This window comes from Varanus komodoensis, unplaced genomic scaffold (genome assembly GCF_004798865.1).
Source record: "Varanus komodoensis strain SLA01 unplaced genomic scaffold, ASM479886v1 scaffold26, whole genome shotgun sequence".
Classification (NCBI taxonomy): domain Eukaryota; kingdom Metazoa; phylum Chordata; class Lepidosauria; order Squamata; family Varanidae; genus Varanus; species Varanus komodoensis.
Window position 1 is genome coordinate 13,278,244 of NW_025335684.1, and position 19,347 is coordinate 13,297,590.

Sequence of the window (19,347 nt, forward strand, 5' to 3'; positions counted from 1 at the left end):
TCCCTCCCCCCCCCTGCCTCCCAGCCACGGGAACCCAATTCTATCATGAGGGACACTCCCACAAGCGCCATCTATGATCCAGATACCTAAAAAACCACCATGCGATGCAACTACAGCACACAAACCACAATGGAGGGGGAAATGTGGGGAGGTCACAGCAGTGCATCTGCCGCCTCCTGCTGCACTCGAGGTGACTGGGCTGAATCCCACCAGGGCCCTTGCAGCAAGATTACGGGGTGGTGGCCCAACACCTCCGGGGGCCCCTCACTGGGCACGGCTGCGGGAGGCAACCGATCCGGCATCCCCCCGCAGGCACCCCCCTCCCTGCCCAGCTTGCCCCCGCCCCGCTAGACCTCAGGAGGGCAAGCGCTTTTGCAGGAAGGGCGTCCCGGTCGGTGCGCAGCAATAAGGCCTCTCCAGGCGGCAAGTGTGCCTTGTCCTGCTGGCATTCTCAGCCTTTTATTGAAAACACCATCCTGGCCTCACAGGTCAGCGCCAACTTCATGTTGGTGCCAGCTCCAGGCGGGAGGAGGACAGGCTGGCCAGCCCTTCCCCACAGCCACCCTTCCCGCTCGGCTAAAGCACGCCCAGAGCGTTCAGTCCATAGGCATTGTCCATGCGCGAATCCCAGCGCAGCGAGGGGTCCTGGTGGCAGGCGGCATGCCGCTTTCCTTCCTGGCCCCAGAACGGGGGCAAGGGTGGGTCTGCCGTGGGCCGTCTTCTCTCTCTCCTTCTCTCCTCTTCTTCTCTCGCTGCTTGGAGGAGTGTGCATTTTCTTACAATAAAATTTAATTTTCTATTTTAATCTTTTCTACAAAACCCCCTCATTAAGAACCATTCTCAATGGTTGCCAGGAATTGCTGGGCCCACCATTCTTCTAGGTCTATGGGCACAAAATCTGAAAGGGAGAAGAGATGCCAAATAAACTGCGTGCAGAAACAGCACTTGTCTGAAAATGTAAGCACAGGCGAAAAGGACGGAGTTCACAAAACACAATAACCCACTGTGGTTTAAACACCATGGTGAGTTACCCTGTTGTCTGAAGCAGGAACTCTTCCTGAGGGATGGAACTCAACCTATAAGCCAGTTGCCAGCATGGCTGAACACTTGCTCCAATCCCAGGCAACACAGCAACTCACAGTTGAGCCAAAAATCCAGACAGCCTCTTGGCCACAGCGGCAGCCCACAAAGAGCTCAAACAGCAGTTTGTGTGGCTGCCACCTGCTTCCTCTGTGCTCCAGCCCATGCCAGAGGCAGAGCCGGATTGCTCCCAAGTTGGCTGAATTGGCTGGGCAGCCTCACTTCCTCACCACCTCAGCGGTGGCAAGCAAGACCAAAATGCTTTGCTCGCCTTGCTCCGGATCAAAACAAGCAGAGCGGCTCAGCACCCCCTGTATCCTTTCCCCCTTTCCCTGGCGGGAGTGGAGGAATGGGGCAGATGGTGTGTCCTGATTCTCAGTGGCCCGGCACAGTCACAAACTGCTCACGCCAGGCTTCCAAGGCGGGCACCCACCTCCTTCACCCACCCCCTCCTTTCCCAGGAGTGCCCTGCTCCAGGCCACTTTCTGAAGCTGCTCAGGACTTGGGGAGGCCTGCATGGCCCCCGCAGCCCTCCCCCACTGCATGTCCGAGCCAGAGACTGATCAACCCCACCCCAATTTAGCTCAGTAAGATGCTGCATCACACGCTCCAAGGCCATCCCTCAGCCTTGCTGAAAGTCAAGGGTGCTCCTGCAAGGATCTGGTGCGGGTGGCTTGCAACTGGGAGCGAGTCACTGCTTACATTGTGCGTTCTTTACTTTCTTTTTTAAAATGATGTGTTTTCTAATGCTTACATTGCAAACAACCAAGGTAGAAAACCACAAGGTTAGGGAGAGTTCATCAGTGGCCTTAATCCTTTTTTCTAATACCAAATTCATTCTCAAAGTAGCAAGCTTTAGGTAGCCGATACGGCATTAGCACTGCATAGGAGCAACAGGGCTCAAGATTCAGGAAAGCCCAAGCTTTGCAGAAATACAGAAGCAAATACATATACATTTCCAGGGAATACATATCCTGTGGGGGGAATAAGCTTAAAACCTCTGCATAATGGCAGACGATGGGCGGGGAAGGGGATCGCAACTCTGGCCAGGCTCCGCTGTGCCCATCCGTGGCGGCTTCCTGGCCAATGTGTGGTCCCAGGATCCCCCATGCAGCCCCGTCTGGTGCCGGAGGGAAACGCTGCCCTGTGGCCAAGGCCAAAAGAGCTTCCTCAACCAGTGCAGGCAGCCTCTGCAGAGGGAGTGAGGGGACATGCCCTGCCATTTGCATCAGGCGGCCAAAACTCCTGGGCCGGCCCTTCATTTGAGAGGAGGCCTTGGCGGGTGCCTTGCAATCCAAGCGTTCTCTGGAAGGCAGCGTTTGCTTTCATCCCTTAGCATTTGTAAGCCACTCCGAGAACCTCTGGGTTATGGGGCAGCATGGAAGCAGAATGAAATAAGTAAGGGAGTACCTTTCAGTTCAGGACTGGGCGTTTTATCCATGTACTGCACAGGGCCAGCTCCACTCTGTCCTTGTTGGCTGTCGCTCAGCTGCTGCTCTACCTGCTGCCAGGCTGGAGGCAAGAAAGGGGGCGCACGTGGGCTTTACAGGAAAAACAGTCAAGTCCGCAAAAAGCCCAGGGCGGCACCTTATTTTGAGGAACAAGATGCAAGGCACTGAACAAAGCTTTGGCACCTTGCTGCTTCTGGTTCTTCTCCCACCAGGTTAGGCATTATCACGGCTAGTCTGTTTGTAGATGTGGCCATGCTAAGCAGTGATATGGCACTAGCCTTGATCCACACCCATGCTTTTCACCAGGAAACAGGTCTGGCACTTCGATGGGTCAAAATAAAGAATGTGCAGCTTTTGGGCAGTGGGTTGGTAAGAAGCAGAAGTAGTTCCATGTTCGTGTGTGGGTGTTAGAAAAGTAGGTTCCCTGTTTATTTCTTTACATTTTTACACCCCACACGTTCGTCCACCAATACCCATCCATTGATTTAGCAAGAACTTTTTAAAAACATCATTAAAAACACAACAGAAAGGGCCATATTATTTGCTCAAAACGTTTTGGCAGCAGCAGGCAGCATCACAGAATCCAGAGCCAGGCATTTTCTGCTCTCCCAAATGCTTTCTGAAACAAGTTCTTAACTTGCCCCAGACAGCATGGCCAGTGGTCAGGAACTATGGGAGCTGTAGTCCAAACTACCTGGTAGTCACCAAGTTGCCCACCCCAGTATACAGGATTGCTAGACATGCTCCTCAAGGAGGGAATCTGGTCCATGCCCTTGGTGGCATTTTCAAGGTGTTCATCCTAGTAAGGTATGGAAACATGAAGCTGGGCTCCCAAGGACAGAGTCCCTGGCTCATCCACATCTCTTCTTGATTCAGGACGTCTCTTCTGCATGTTACCTGGTGGCCCAAGGACCTCACAGGAGAAGAAAACAAAGCGGTCCAAGGAAAAATCCTGCACGCAGCTCTCCAACCTGGGGCCCTCCACTGAGTTGTGTTCCAACTCCCATCATCCCCAGAAAGGAGATCAGCAATGCCTCCTCTATCCTAGAAGCTTCAACAGCTGAATTTTGTGAGTTGGAAGCCCAGGAATGCCTGTCTGTAATAGGGCTGCAGTTTTCCCACTTTGTTTTGAGATGGAATGTCGCAGGAAGGAGCGAGAGAACAGAGTTTCTCTTCCTCATTCAAGAAACAGAAGGATAAGAGCCAGGGCAGGCAAGTGGCAGCAGCCCTTTTGGTTTGCAACATCGGCTACAAACATTTTTATTTACGCAAACTTTTCCTGAATGAACAATCACAGTTTCCAATTCTACATATTTTGAATCTTCTTATTCCTGCTCACTGGTTGAGAATCTTTTTGGAGTACAGAGATGCTTAGACATTTTGTTAAACAGAGGCTCTTTGAACCTTGTTCATTCCTGGGATCCCCCGACTGCCCTCTTACCTTCATACACAAACCGCACATTTTCTTCGTGGGCCACGGTGTAGCTTTCTTCCGTGGCTGACGTGGACTGGGAAACGAGCAGGCGTCTTTTGCCATTTAGCCTGTTGAACACAAGCTTGGGAGCTGAGCTGCCAAGAAAAAGAGAGGGAGAGAACCGATCATGGGCTTGATCTGTTCACGATGACTATGATAGTTTTTGGTATTCTTCTTTCCAGCCTTGAATCAAAGCAAGGCCTCCCCTCCTCCCCAAAAAGCCCAAGCAGATCCTCGGACAAGCTGCAGCCTCCCAGATTCCAGCTGTTTCAGCAACACCAAAGCAAGGCCTGACTGCCTCTATGGAGAAGCCCTTGCGGGATGCAGTGGCCCTCGGACTGCTGAGGCAAAGCTGTCCAACACTCGATGGCACTCTAGGGCAGGAGCACCCCAGCGCCCATATCCCCACTATTGCAGCATTCCCCAAGCTGGCACCCTCCAGTTATGGACTCCAGCTCCCATCATCCCCAGGGAGTGCTGGGAACTGCAGTCCAACACATCAGGAGGGGACCCTTGCATTTTCAAGGTGCAGCTGGGCATCCGTCTGAGATGGATGGTTTACCCTGGGGTCCTGCACTGAGTGGAGGCTGGCCCCTCTGGCCCCTTCCAGCTCTGCCATTCTGCGATTCTACAATTCTGCGATTCTGCCATTCTGCGATTCTACAATCCAAGTGGAGAGAGGCTGCACAGCTTGCTCAACCTTTTGAAGGCCTGGGTGGCTTAAAAATGAATTCTGAACCACGCTGCCAGCCCATCACTCTGACAAACAGGTTGTGCACAGAATTCCTCCCTGCCAGTTGTAGAGGACACATTTCCGCACTAGGATCTGCACACCTTTGCTTATTCGCGCCACAGAGCGGTTTGCACAGCTTGTTTTGGCTGCCAACTGGGGAGTGAAGGGCATGGAGCCCTGTGACCACCAGTCTCTGGGCCAGGGCAAGTGGGAGATGGACACAAGCTGCTGTGGTACGCACACAACACTCTGGCCTTGCCTCTCTCTAAACCCAGCCAGTCTGTTCTTATTCTTTCATTCTTATTCCTTACATTGCTGTGCCACCTGCAGCCAAAGCTCTCTAGGCAGTCCACAGCATTAAGTCGCCCATCCAGATTTCAACCAGGCCTGACCCTGCTTCGTTGTCGAGCGAGGCAGGGCCAGGAAAGTGCCCTCAGTACGCATTTCCAACTTCACATGCTGACTTGCCCCTCAGCCCCGGCCACAGGCACAGGGCGGCCACTGCCCTCCAGCGAGAGGGCATGGCACTCCCTTCCTTTCCAGGCCCCAGAGCTCTTTTCTATTTAATGCCAGGATCAGATGCAGCACCCCAGTCCTTACAGGAGTGGCGGCAGCAGGTGGCAACGGGTTCAAGCCCCCACGCCTCCCAGAAGACGGAGTCCCAGGGAGGGAGACCTTCTTGCTAGAAGCCAATTCCCATTTCACCTCATCAGCACCCCCCCCCCGCATCAAAATGCTGGATCCCTTTGTGTCAGGGACCCTGAGGGTTTTTTGATGGCCTGTGTGCTCAGGACTTCCTGAGCCACAGCGTCCAGCAAGTGGGCTGCCTTCCGGGGTATCAGTTCTCCAGATCGGGTGCTCAGAGACACCCCCGTCCAGCCGCACTTCCCCATCACTGCCCACTTCATGTGCTTGCTACACTTTCCGCTACACTGCAGTCCATGCCATCTCTCATCCTCTAGAAGCAAGGGCGAGCACTGATTTGGATCAGTGCCTCCCCGAGGTCAGTGGGGCAAATGTGCGTCAAAGCAGCTGTCAATGCCAAAGGCGAGAAGGACACAGGCCTGGGGAGGACAAGGACACAAGGGCTGGCGAGAGGGAAGGGAGGGGGAAAGGCTTCATCCAGCCTCCTCAAGGCCAGCTAGGACCGCACGAGACATTCGTGTCGAGATCAACAAAGAAACCTCCCGCACCTGAATGCCAGCAAACCACTCCTGCCCTAGACTTTCATGGACTATCGCCCTCGACATCAGGAACATGGCGTGCTATGGGGAATTCTGAGTGTGTCAGAAATTGCTTTGTGACGGGGAAGTGGGAGAGACTTGTACAGCGTGATCTCAAAAGGAAACGAAATGCAGAAAATGGCAATTGTGTATTAACAGGGGTAAATCGCAACGCAGCTGCAGCTGGCAACATGGTTGTATTGCCTCACTGTGAGGGGCCCCTGGCGACGTCCTGAGGGTGCAACCTCACAGACTTGGACAAGAAGCAGAGGCTTCGACTTCCAGCACAGCAGGCTGGGGTGAGCTGGGAGTTCTGAGCTGGGGCCCAATGAACTCCATCCCAGAGTCATAAAAGGGCCATAAAAGGAACTCTCAGAACCACTGGCTATCATCTTTGATAAATCTTGGAAAACAGGAGAAGTGCCAGATGACTGGAGAAGGGCTAATGTTGTCCCTATCTTCAAAATGGGGGAAAAAGATGAACCTGGGAACAATAGACTAGTTAGTCTGACATCAATCCCAGGAAAAATTCTGGAGCAAATTATTAAAAAATCTTGAAGAAAATGCAGTGATTAATAGAAGCCAACATGGATTTATCAAAAATAAATCCTGTTAGACTAATTTAATCTCATTTTTGACTGGGTAACTTCCGAAACGGATAAAGGGAACACTGTGGACATAATCTACCTAGATTTTAGCAAAGCTTTTGATATAGTGCCACATGACATTCTAAAATGCAAATTAGCAAAACCTGGACTTGTTGGAAAAACTATTAGGTGGATCCAAAATTGGCTGCTACTTCGGTCACAAAGAGTGCTCATCAATGGCACGTTCTCAAATTGGATGAAGGTAACTAGTGGGGTGCCTCAGGGTTCGGTCCTGGGCCCAGTGCTCTTCAACATCTTTATTAATTATTAGTACTAGTAAAGTACAAGGAAAGATAATGAAGTCTGCAGATGATACAAAACTGGGCGGAATAGCAAACACCCTAGAAGACAGAATGAAGATCCAGGGCAATCTTGATAAACTTGCCCTGGCTATGGAATGCGCTCCCTACAGAGGTCCACTTGGCGCCATCATTATATGTTTTTCGGCACCAGGTCAAGACCTTTTTATTCACCCAATATTTTAATGTTAATAGATTTTAATTATTATAATTAATTATTTTAATCTGTTTAAATTATTTTAATAATTAATGTCATTTATTTCAGTCGAGGGTTATCTAGTTCATTATTGTTTGGGGTATGTATGTTATTTATAGTTATATCACTGTATTTATAGATTTTGCCAAGTCCTCCACCTAGAAAAAAGAAACCAAAGGCATTGATACAAGATGGGGTATAAATGGCTCAACAAAATTGAGAAAGAAAAAGATTTTGAAGTAATTGTGGACAATACGCTAAACATGAGCCAACAATGCGATGCAGCCGCCAAAAGGACAAATGCTATTTTGGGATGCATTAGCAGAAGTTTTCCTTCCAAATCACGAGAAGTGGTAGTTCCTCTATACTCCTCACCAGTCAGACCTCACCTGGAGTCCTGTGTCCAGTTCTGGGCACCAAGATTTAAGAAAGATGCCAAAAAGCTAGAAGGGGTCCAGAGGAGGGCGACAAAAATGATCCAGGGTTTGGAAACATTGGCCTGTGAGGAGAGAGGGAACTGTGCATGTTCAGCCTTGAGAGGAGAAAACTGAGGGGGGGACATGATATCCCTCCGTAAGTCCCTCAAAGGCTGTCACAAAGAGGAGGGTCAAGGTCTCTTCTTGCTGATGCCACAGTGCAGGACACGGGATAATCAATTCAAGTTGTGGCAACCCAGATGCAGGTTAGACATCAGGGCGTTTCCTCACGGTCAGAGCAATACGACGGTGGAACCAGCTGCCTGGAGAGGCCATGGGCTCTCCCACACTGGAGACATTCAGAGAGAGCCTGGGCAGCCACCTGAGTGGGGTGGTGTGACTTGGTGTCCTGCAACAGCAGGGGGTTGGACTCAATGGCCTTAATGGCCCCTTCCAGCTCTTCTGTTCTTTGATTCTATGATTCTAGGGTGTCTGTCTGTCCAAAGGTGCATAACATGGCACCTTTATGATGCAATCCTAGGTGAAATCCTATTCAAGACACATCCACAGGGGAGCATGTATGGATCAAAGTGAGGATAGCTTAGTTCCCCTGCCAGTCTTTAAAGGCTTCCACTTAGAGTGGCAATGCTTTTTGAAAGGGTGACAATTCCACACAAACACACACTGTCTTGAGAGCAATTAACCTTATATTCAAGGTGTGCTCTTGCATAATCCATCAAAAGTGGGCAAGGGAGGGGGCTAGGCTATCACAGCTTCCCTCCCCACTCCAAGAAGGCCATCTGGACCAACTCCCTGCTGTTGCAGGACACCAGTTTACACCATCCCACTCAGATGACTGTTTAGTTTTGCTCTGAATGTCTCTAGTGTGGGAAAGCCCACCACCTCTCCAGGCAGCTGGCTCCACTGCTGTATTGACAGTGTAAAAGCTTTTCCTGCTCTCTGGTCTGAATCTCAGTTGTCACAACTTGGCTTGATTATTTTGTGTCCTACACTGGCATCAGCGAGAAGAGATCTTGACCTTCCTCTTTGTGACAGCCTTTGAAGTACTTAAAGAGTGCTATCATGTCCCCCCTCAGTCTTCTCTTCTCAAGGCTGGACATGCCCAGTTCTCTCAGTCCCTCCTCATAGGCCAGTGTTTCCAAATCTGGGATCATTTTGGTTGGCCTCCTCTGGACCCTTTCTAATTTACCTGCATCTTTCTTAAATCTTGGTGCCCAGAACTGGACACAGTATTCCAGGTGAGGTCTGACCACTGAGGAGTATAGGGGAACTGCTACTACTCGTAATTTGGAAGTAATATTGGAAGTGTTAACTGAGGACTTACGAGACAGGAGTGGCAACACATGAGTGCATTAAGTACATCCGTTACAATTTTAGACCCGCCTAATAGTTTTTTCAGGTAGTCCAGTTTTACAACACACGACATATTGAATTATGAAACACGTCCATTCATTATCAAGTGCGCACATTATTCATGTGTTGTGTCTGTACTCCGATTGGTCATTTGACAGTAAGTCTCAATTCATCTGTTTACATAGGCATTTACCTCTCGTCCAAAGGTGCCCACTTGGGTATTTACAAATACTCAATGTCAATAATATTATTTATATTTAATTGTTTACTATTATTATTTTATAATTCAGTATGTCCATTATGTGTTTCAACAGATGTACTAAATGCCTCCATCTGGCTGACAATCTTAACTGGGGCTTATTTTTGGGGTAGGGCTTATAGTATGAACATTCTGAAATATGCTAGGGCTTATTTTCCAGTTAGATCCTATTTTTGGGGAAATACAGTATGCATTATGTAGACCAGAGAAACTGCAGCATTTTAGCATTTCAGTTTAAAAAGCAGGAGGAAAGAAGGGAGGTTTTATGAAGTGACACAGTATGGAAAAATTCTGGAACTTGGAGTTAGCTAACAAAACTGATTGGCAGCGCCCTCCCCACAAAAGCACTTCGTCCCATAATTCACTTGCAGAACTCACTACTGCAGTGAGTTATTCTGCGGTGGGGAAACTTTCTGTCTCGTTAGATATGAACTGTGACTGCTAAATGGATCCCTGAGGCCCACCTGAGACCTAAGGATGTGATGAACTGCAACTCCCATTATCCCCATTGGTTGGGGATGCTGGGAGCTCTATTCCATCACATCTTGGGGGAACTGAGTTGGGAAAGGCATACCTCGTCCCAGAGGCAATTGATGGGGGCAACCCCATAGAGTACTATCTATCGCCTTCGCATCCTGTGTGAGGGCTTCCTGGCTGGCCACTGGGCAGTGGGGCGCTGGGTAAGCCGACCCTTGAGCTGACCTGAACGGCATTTGTCTGAGGCCGCACATGCAATAAATAAATAGACGCTTATTGATCTATCGCTCTAGTGCACTTTGTAACCCACTAGGAACAGATTTCTTTGCAAGAGAAAGAAGAGGTGCCAATGCCCCAGTTGGCTCACAATCTGCATTTCAGCACCAGGAGGGAAGGAAATGGTGGGCTCAGCTAAGCGGGCACCCGATCTTTCGAATCGGGACAGGCCGAAGTCCCTGGCTGGGGACGATGGGAGTTGCCGCTAACACATCCGGAGGTCGCCGTGCAACGAGCAGAGCGCAGTTCCTCCTCGGAGCGGAAAAGCTTCCTGCGCTTTCCAGGGAGGACATTTCAGCGGGCGTGGCCAACGCGCCGAGCCGCCGCCGCCGCCGCTGCGAAAGGGGCCGGAGCCGACGCGGCCCTTCCCGTCTGACGAGCGGCCTCTCCGACCGGCGCCGGCGGCCCGGGCGGGGCGGGGCCTGCAGGCTCGACCCCGCCCCTTACGGGGGTGTGTCCGGCGCTCGCCTCTCCAGGGCAAAGGTGACGCTCGGGCCGGCCGCGACTCGCCTGGCAGCAGCTGCGGAGCCGCCTCCGCCACCCTCCCCGGGAGCAGAAGCGCCCCGGCCTCCCAAGCGCACGTGCCGCGGCGCGCCTTGGCCCCTTTCCCGGGCGCCCGCGGGCCCCTCGCCATCCCTGCCTCGCCCCGATTCCTTACCCAGAAAGGCCGCCCGGCCGCCCCTCCCTCCCTCCTCCTCCTCCTCCTCCTCCTCGGAGCCATGTGGCAACAAGGACGACCCTGGTAACCTTTCCACAAGGTCATCGCGCGCGTCCTCTCCGCCCCCTCTCCGCGCTCCCCGCACTATGAAGCGCGACGGAGGGGAGCCTGCAGCGATCCCCTGCCGGGCCGAGCGGGATCCCCGCAAGCAGCCGGCCCCGCCCGCCCACACTGCCTCCTCTCCCGCGGAGCTGTCACTGGAAGGGCCCAGAAGGACGCGCCGCGGCAGCCCTCGGAGCGCCTGGTGCGCTGGCTGGCGGCGCGCAAGGTCAGAGGCTCGCCCTCGCTGCTGCCTGGCCTGGCCTGGCCTGGCCGGGCATGTGCCCCTGCCCTTCCCCGGATGGTGTGGGGCTGGGGGCATCCTTCGCTCACCTTGAGAGAGGCCACGAGCTGAGCTGCTGCTGCTGCTGCTGCCGCCGCCGGCATTTCAAGTCCGCCAATTTGCTTTCCACCTGCTGCGTGGGACCTGCGCGGGGTGGGGGGAGAATCGAGGTAATTACCTCAGATCGGCAAGGCAACAGCATCAGCATCATAACCTCCCTCCTAGTGCTCCTACCCTGCCATCGGGGGGCGCGGGGGTACGCATTCCTCCAAGGGGTCCCACTCTCTTGCTGCTAATGCTGCTGCTACACCCTCCGGGATCGGGGAGAGACGGCGCAGAAGCGCTCTGCACATGCTCTGTTCCGCCCCCTGGCGCACCCCGCGTGGCCCGTCCTTTACCTGTCCTCCTCTGGGTAGCTAATTTGCTTGGTCCCCTGGTAATGGTGTACATCATGAGCTCGCCTCGCCGCGAAGCCCCAAGAGCCAGCAGGCACGAACAGAGCCAAACGTGCGCGCACGCCAAGAACGACGGGGAGGGATCGGGCGCACAACTTTGCTTAGGCTGAAACGGCTCCCCTCTCGGGACGGCTCTCCTCCTCCTCGTTGGCACCAGGCTCCTCTCACTCTCTCCAGGCGCAAGAGAGGAGGAGGAGGCGCCGCCGCCGCCGCCTGTTGCAATGCAAAGTCTCCAGGCCCCTCGGCCTGCCTTTGACTTTAACTTGGCGGCCGCGCGCAATCGGCCACGCCGCGCGAGTCGCCTTTAAGGAGGAGCAGCCCGGGCGCCGCGACGGGCCAGGCCTCCAACACGCCCCCCGAGCCTCTTAAAGGCGCAGCGGCGCGCCGGGCTCCGCCGCGGGAACTGGGCCAGAAGTTCTCCGCGGGGGCGGGAGGAGCCGGCGGTGCAACAGCAGGACGTGCCGGGGCTGGGCCCCGTCCTTCGCGCATTGCGCAGCAAACGGCCTCGGGGAGTCCATCCCCGCACGGGCTCGCGTGGCGCGGCCCGACGCGCGCTCGAACACGTGTGCGCGGCGCGGCAGAGCGCTTGGTGCGCCTTGCTGCGCAGCGGCAGGTCAGGCGACGGGCTGAGTGCCTCTCCCGGGAAGAGAGGAAGCGGCTCTGTTCGGCGTGGGCACTTGGCCCGTCTGGATGCGAGTCCGGTGCCGCAGGCGCTCTGGACGGGATTTTTTTCTGGCCGCGACTGGAGATCAAACCTGAATCCTTCCGCCTATGGAGTATGCACTTTGCCTGCGCTACAGCTCCTCTTAAAAGCCAGGTTGGATATACAAAGCACCATCAGGGACATTGCCCCTAGGCCAGTCTTCAGCCTGCATGCTAGATTTCTACTTGCAGGGAGGATTCCTCCTGCTTTTAGGACGCAACAAAGCTTTAAAATGCTTTTAACAAGCAGGGGCGGCACAGAGCCAGCCGGTGCATCGAACCGCTACAGTAATTCTGCATGATCATTCAGGGAAGAATGGGGGAACGAACTGCATGAACGGGGAAGCCACAAGGCAGCTCCTCACTGTGGTGCCTTCCCACTGTTTTGGACTACACCTCCCAGAATTCCTGTTTTGCCTATACTGGCTGCTAAATTCAACCATTTTTGATGGACAAAAAAAGTGAATTCATGGACAATTTTTTTAACAACCAAATCATCTTTATTTCAAGTTAATATAAAAACTGCAGGTGGCTTTGGAGGCTACCTTCCTTGCATGAAAAGAGGATGAGACTGAAGTGTCCAACATGCTACAGATGTTCAGTTATCCTCTAAGGAGCAAACGAGCTGCGATGTTCAGTTTCTGACTGCATTTACCATGCCTGTGTGTTCCTTCTTCCAGGAAAACAGGCACTGGAAGGAAGCCGGTTTAAACATTCCCACCCCTTTGGTCCCAGTGGAAATTCTCCTTCAAAGCTAATGAAAATGTTTCATTTCATACAACCACCCATCACATATCCTCTATGCGGCTTATAAATTACCAAGCAAATCAAAACCCCACATTAAAAATACAACACACACACTAGTTAACAATAGAAAACCAAGATACAGCATAAAGCTTTCCTTCCTGTGGACTTTGTTGTCACATGTTGTACCAACTTCTCCAAATCCAATCCAAAATGTCCTGTCCTGCTCAGCTCCTGTAAAGATTCTTGGACTAGGCAAAATAAAATAATTAGCTTATCAGATTAATACTCTAAGGATTCCATGCTAGGCATGTTTAGGCTGGGAAAACCCTACAACTCCAGCGTTTCCTCTCTAAACACGCACACATACATGTTCTGACTGCTGTGGTTTAGAAGGACATTTTTCTTTATTTGCACTATTTAAACATTGTCTTATACAAAAGACCACACCACGAAACAACCGGTTAAAAAGAAACCACTACAAGGCAAGGTCAACAGTACATATATTGTAGCAGGAAAAACAGCTTCAAGTTAAAATTGAAATCAGAACAAAAAGCAAAGAGCATACAATGGAGCTTAAAACAAGAAACAAAAGTAACAGCAATTACATTTTCAGTGTGAAAAGCAATTGTGCCTTCAACAACATACCGAGTTTAGCCTTTGAAAGATGTTTTCCCCTCTCCAGAAGCATGCTTGTGGCTATGAAAATAATGCTTGTCTTCAGATAGCACTAGTTTCCTTATATATGGTATTATGTAGATTTAATTAATTAATCAACCAGTGCAATTAATGAAGTAATATTTCTTTAATCAGTAGTCAGACAAAAGATATAAAGATGTATGAGATAGAAAAGGGACTGCTTAGCACAGGGATGAGCAAATGTGAAGCCCCGGCAGATGTTGCAGATTGCAGTTCCCTTCTGTCCTCACCACTAGTCATGCTTGCTAGGGGTGACGGGAACTGCAGTCCAGCAACATTTCTAGGGCCACATGTTGCCCACCCTAATTTAATGGTACACAAATCAACAGAACCTCTGACTTTTGGTGGCATTTGAATGACAGTGCTTGCAAGTTTCTCAGTGTTATTTATTATTTTAAAAATCCCCTTGCTAAATCCCTAAAGGTAGATTTCTGCTCCATGAGAGCTTATCGTGCAGGCTTTTGTTGTTCCAGTTCTGCTTCCCCACCCTGAACTCTGAGCTCCTTCAAGATAGGCCTGCAAAGGTGCCTCTCTTCAAACAAACACCCCCTTGCCTTTGCCTTTGCCTTTCTTGCTCCTGCTTGGCTGCGTTCATTCCAGGGCGAGTTCAGAGGTGACCTTGGGAGTTCCTGCTCTGGCTGGCGACCAAAGGTGACAGTGCCTTCTGTAGGGGAAAGGTGGGCCTCGGGGCTGCCGCACATGCCCCTCGGTGACCCCCCCTCGGCAAGTCTATCACACTTTGCGAGCACGCAAGGCCGAAGTGCCCCCGATGTTTGAATGCGCCTTTGCTTTTAACTGGCTGCGGTCATTTCATGTAATCGGCTGAGGAAGGGGACTGATAACAAACCTATTTGAGGGAGCCATAACGGGAGGCTTTGACCTTTCCTCCACTGCTGCCATTTGAGGAACTCTGAAGCAAGGCTGACGGTTATGATCACCTTTAGTCCTGCATTGAGCAGGCGGTTGGACCCAGTGGCCTACCAGGCCCCTTCCAGCTGTATGATTCTATGATTCCTGCTTCCATGGAATGATTTGCATCGTTCGAAAACAAACAAACAAAATAGCCTGTTCGAGGCAAAGGCATGTTTATGTCACATCATATAAATGTGGCTTGGAAGGCCCAAGACTTTTTGCTACCTGAGGCAAAAGAGGAGAGAATGTTTCCCAGTAGCACTGGGCTTCAGCGCTTGCCATGGCACACAGCCCGTGACCACCTCCAAGGAAGATCCGCCCTCACTTTTCTGAAAGATAGGATGGGCCCCTGTTTGTAGGCATCCATTGCTTGGAGGCATCCCAGGCCAGTGCCCATTTAAAGAAAAAAGACCTCTGTGTTGCTACCTATCCACAGTCCAAACAGGCTGACACACAGAGGCCCTGCTTGCAGCCTCCCAGACTGCAATGCACGGTGGTCCAGCTTAAACCATACCGATATGTCTGTGTTGCTTCTACACAGAGAAATCAGCACGTGCGGATTTAATGCAAACCAAGGTTTGGTGCCTTGCATTTTGTAATTCAGACGTGTCCCCCTTAGGGCAGGTACTATAACCCACACAGCTGGGCCCAGCCAGTGAAAGGACTCAGTTGGGAGGCAGGAGGAATTTCTTGGGGCTACTCTGCTTCCACTCCACGTTTGTCCGAGGAAGCGGACACAGAGCGCCTCTACTATTTGGCAGGGGAAAACTGGCAAGGCTCTCTTACGAGGAGCATAACCTTGGGAATGCTCCCCCTCTTGCTATTCTGCGTTGCTGAAGGGGCCCTTCTGCTTTGTGTGGTGTGGTTCTTTCTTGGAAATGCCCCTTCCCTCTGGGGCTCCAATAGGTCAAGGGCCAGAGCAGCGGTCACATGAGGAGGCCCAGCTCCATGCACAGTTTGGGGCATCCCTTTTTAAGCAGTTTGTCGAAAACTGAGGGACAAGGGTCCATTCTTTGCTTGTTTGATTCATACCACTCAATAGCCAAGCTCTGGGCAGTTCACAACACTTAAATCAAAATACAAAATGGTACAATAAAAGTACAAATACAATAAAATGTATAAATTCCAGGTCCCGAATTTAAAACAGCTTAAACTTCCAACAGACAAAAATATAAAACAGTTTAACATCTAGAATGTAATGGCACTGAAAGTCAGCTCCTGTGGCTCATTAAACTTCCTTCCAACTTTCCTCCCCATAATACAAGCATCAAGCTAAAAATTTGTTAGGATCAAGAGGGGAATCATTGCTGGAGAACTAGTGCAGGGTAGTGCTTAAGAGAGTGCTGCACATCTCTAAGTGTATATTTTATTTCCACTATTTCCACTGGTGTTCAGAAATGTTCCAAGGTCCATGTTCTCCTACAAGTGACTTGTGCTTACATTAACAAATGACCTCAGCATCGGATTGTCCAATGTCTGGGCCATAGGTGAAACCCGTTAACACACGGATTATCCCAAGGATTAAGGCGGGTGCTGGAGGGCAGCCTCCCCAAGCTTGGCACCCTCTAGACGCGCTAAGTGCAATTCCCATCATCTCTAGCCTGCCCTGCAGGCCCACACTAACTGGGGATTATGGGAACTGGGCCTGCTTTGGCTCAGTTGGAAAGTATCAGGCATAAAGGGCAAAGGTAGAATGTTAGAAGAAAATGCCTCTGTAAGCATGGATACTTCCAGACAGATTGGAGATGGGTCAGAAATGGTTCAAAACAGTGCAATGTAGGGATGATAATTTAAGTGGAGGCATTTTTAAAAATTATCCTTAATTTTTGATATGAGCAATTTTTACTAGTTCATGCATACAGTGTTTAGTGATGTGCTTTTTCCCACTTCTTTCATATTCTTTCCATTGTAGCCCTATGTTTATGTATTAATTGTTGGGGAAATATATTTTAAGGTGTGATCAGTGATGTAAATAAATAGGAATCAAAATCGCTTGCTTGCTAGTTGTGAAGTCGTGTCCGACCCACTGCGACCCCATGGACAACACTCCTTCACGTCTTCCTGCCCTCCACCATCCCCCAGAGTCCACTCAAGCTCACACTGCTTCAGTGACTCCATCTAGCCACCTCATTCTCTGCCGTCCCCTTCCTCTTTTGCCATCTATTGTTCCCAGCATTAGGCTCTTCTCCAGTGAGTCCTTTCTTCTCATTAGGTGGCCAAAGTCTTTGAGTTTCATCTTCAGTATCTGGCCTTCTAAAGAGCAGTCAGGGTTGATCTCCTCTAGGACTGACCGGTTTGATCGCCTTGCTGTCCAAGGGACTTGCAGGAGTCTCCTCCAGCACCACAATTCAAAGGCCTCAATCCTTCGGCGCTCAGCCTTCCTTATGGTCCAGCTTTCACAGCCATGCATTGCAACTGGGGAAACCATAGCCTTAACTATATGAACTTTTGTCAGCAGAGTGATGTCTCTGCTTTTTCGTATGGTGTCTAGATTTGCCATAGCTTTCCTCCCAAGGAGCAAGCAACTTTTCATTTCTTGGCTGCAGTCCCCATCTGCGGTGATCTTGGAGCCCAGGAAAATAACACATTTCTTCTTGCAAGGAACCCAGGATGTTGTGTAATCCACTCCATTTCATCCTCACAACAGCAACCATGTGAGGTGCATTAGGCTGAGAATGCCTGGCCCAAAGACACCCAGCAAGTGAGGACTAAGAATCCGTATCTTCTGAGTCCCCAGTCCAACACTTAAGCCACCACACCATCTTGTAGGCTGTTCATTGCCTTGGGGAATTTTTCAAAAGAGAACACAGGGCCATAAGGACCTCCACAATCGGCGGGAAGGTTTACCCACAGTTTAACTATCATCCATGGAACAACGATGACCCGTGTTGCCTCATGGAACAATGAGTGTGTTCTCTAAACCCAGCCCATCCGCCCATCCAGAAGCTAAAGTTAGGCCCACATCTGGCAAAGCAGAATGGTTTCATATAGGCAAGGGTGTCAGGCAAGGGTGTATTTTGTCCTTCTATGTATTCAATATATACACAGAACATATTGTAAGGACAGCTGGATTAGGATTAAAGGAAGAAGGCATGTAAATCTGTGGAAGATGCATCGGTAATTTATGATATGCAAATGATACTGATAGAAATGTAATATTGTGCATTATTCCATATTACTACCAATGTTTCAGAAAACAACCATGAACTGAAATGACTCCTGATGAAAGTGAAAATAAAAAGTGCAAAAGCAGGACTGCAGCTGAACATTAAGAAGGCAAAAATCATGACTACAGAATAATTATGCAATTTAAAGGTCAAGAATGAAGAAATGGAAATTGTGAAAGAGTTTGCATACTTTGGCTCAGTCACCTGTTTAAATGGAGACTGTGGCCAAGAAATTTGAGGAAGACAGGTTTGGAAGGGCAGCAATGAAGGAACTAGAAAATCCTCAAGCGTTAGGACAATTCTCTGGAAACAAAAGCCCAGATCATCCACACTATTGTATTCCCAGTCACTGTGCATGGGTGTGGAAACTGAACAGCGAAGACAGAAGTCAGGAAGAAAATTGATGTGTTTGAAACATGGTGCTTGAGGAGAGTTTTGCAAATACAGTATCCTGGACCCACAGAAAGATAGTCCAAAATCGGTCTAAAGAAGTGCAGAAAATACAGCACTGAACATTGTAATTAATTAAGACAGATCTCTGCATAGAACTAATAGGTATATAAAAATGACAGAGTGACAAGTCGTTCCAAAAGGATCTGAACATGTTGTTTGCATGTTTCAGAGTAGAAATGTGAAGGCTCAGAAAATGAAAACTTGAATAGTTCAGGGGAAAAAAAAATCTGAACTATTAGTTTTTCCTTCATAAAATCCCTTTCCCCCCAAATTTTATGGAAAAAATACTCTTTTTCAGTTTTTTTCTTGCCTTTTTTTCTAGGCTACTTCTGAGTAGATCCATGCAGGATCAGAGTGGTGCAGTTAGATAACTTTCAAGTGGTTTCAGATGCTTTTACGGCCAACGCCTTGCCTTGTTGCAGGAAGTTATGGAGGGTCCGGATGTTCTACTTGAAACCATTGGTGATGGAGCAAAAGGGAAATTCTGTGGACATTTTAACATATAGTAACCAGTCGCACATTGTGAAAAAGGAGGAAAAAACGAGGGTGCAGGTTTGTGCAAAAAATGCACGTTTATAGTTACTGATGCAAATTTAGAAGTAACCTCTGAAATTCAAAGAGATAACAATACTTCTCAGTTTAGTGGGGAAAACTGGGACCATGTGCTTAGCCCAAGTACTGACCAGCCGCAAGCTATGGATGGGCGACTAGGATGCCCTATCTTGAGACTGTATTTCGACTGGACCACTTTTCAGAGAATGCCTTCAAATGGAGGACTGCCCTTGGTCAAGCTGGACAATAGCCACCGTTCAGTTGCCTTCTTTCTATCCTCCTTCCTGCCAGCACGTAAGAGCATTGCATTTTCTTAAGAATCGATATAATGAACGCCCATTCATCCCCATTTTTTAAAAAAATCAGTAGCTAAGGGTTGGTTAAACGTCTTTTTACTTTTACCACGAACACCACTTTCTGTTAGGAAATAATGTTATAAAGAAGCTTGACGTCGCTGTATTGCAGGAATCGGATCTTTTCTTAAATAATCTCAAAATTTCCCCAAGCGCCTACGGGTTTAGGAGATAAGCACGAATATGTCACTTATCATGACTTGGCTATAGATGGCGCACTGTTATAACTGCATAATAATCCTTGCAGGAAAGAATTCGCAACCGCGCCGCTGGTGTAGTGGTATCATGCAAGATTCCCATTCTTGCGACCCGGGTTCGATTCCCGGGCGGCGCAGAACGATTTTTTTTCTCTCTCTAATTTTTAC

The 19,347-nt window shown here is 49.9% G+C and overlaps 1 protein-coding gene and 1 non-coding gene across 2 annotated transcripts; one reads left to right on the plus strand and one right to left on the minus strand.

Annotated features, from left to right (window-relative positions):
- Positions 1-430: 430 nt before the first annotated feature.
- MCRIP2 (MAPK regulated corepressor interacting protein 2) lies at positions 431-11,694 on the minus strand. The gene is made up of 5 exons (XM_044433802.1): positions 11,344-11,694; positions 10,996-11,089; positions 3,973-4,100; positions 2,491-2,592; positions 431-898 (listed from the first exon to the last, which is right to left on the minus strand). The coding sequence occupies exons 1-5, from the start codon at positions 11,396-11,398 to the stop codon at positions 828-830; spliced, it is 450 nt and encodes a 149-aa protein (XP_044289737.1). The 5' UTR covers positions 11,399-11,694; the 3' UTR covers positions 431-827.
- A 7,551-nt stretch (positions 11,695-19,245) lies between these two features.
- Positions 19,246-19,316, plus strand: TRNAG-CCC. Its single transcript has one exon. It is a non-coding gene; the product is annotated as a tRNA-Gly (tRNA).
- The last annotated feature ends 31 nt before the right edge of the window (positions 19,317-19,347 follow it).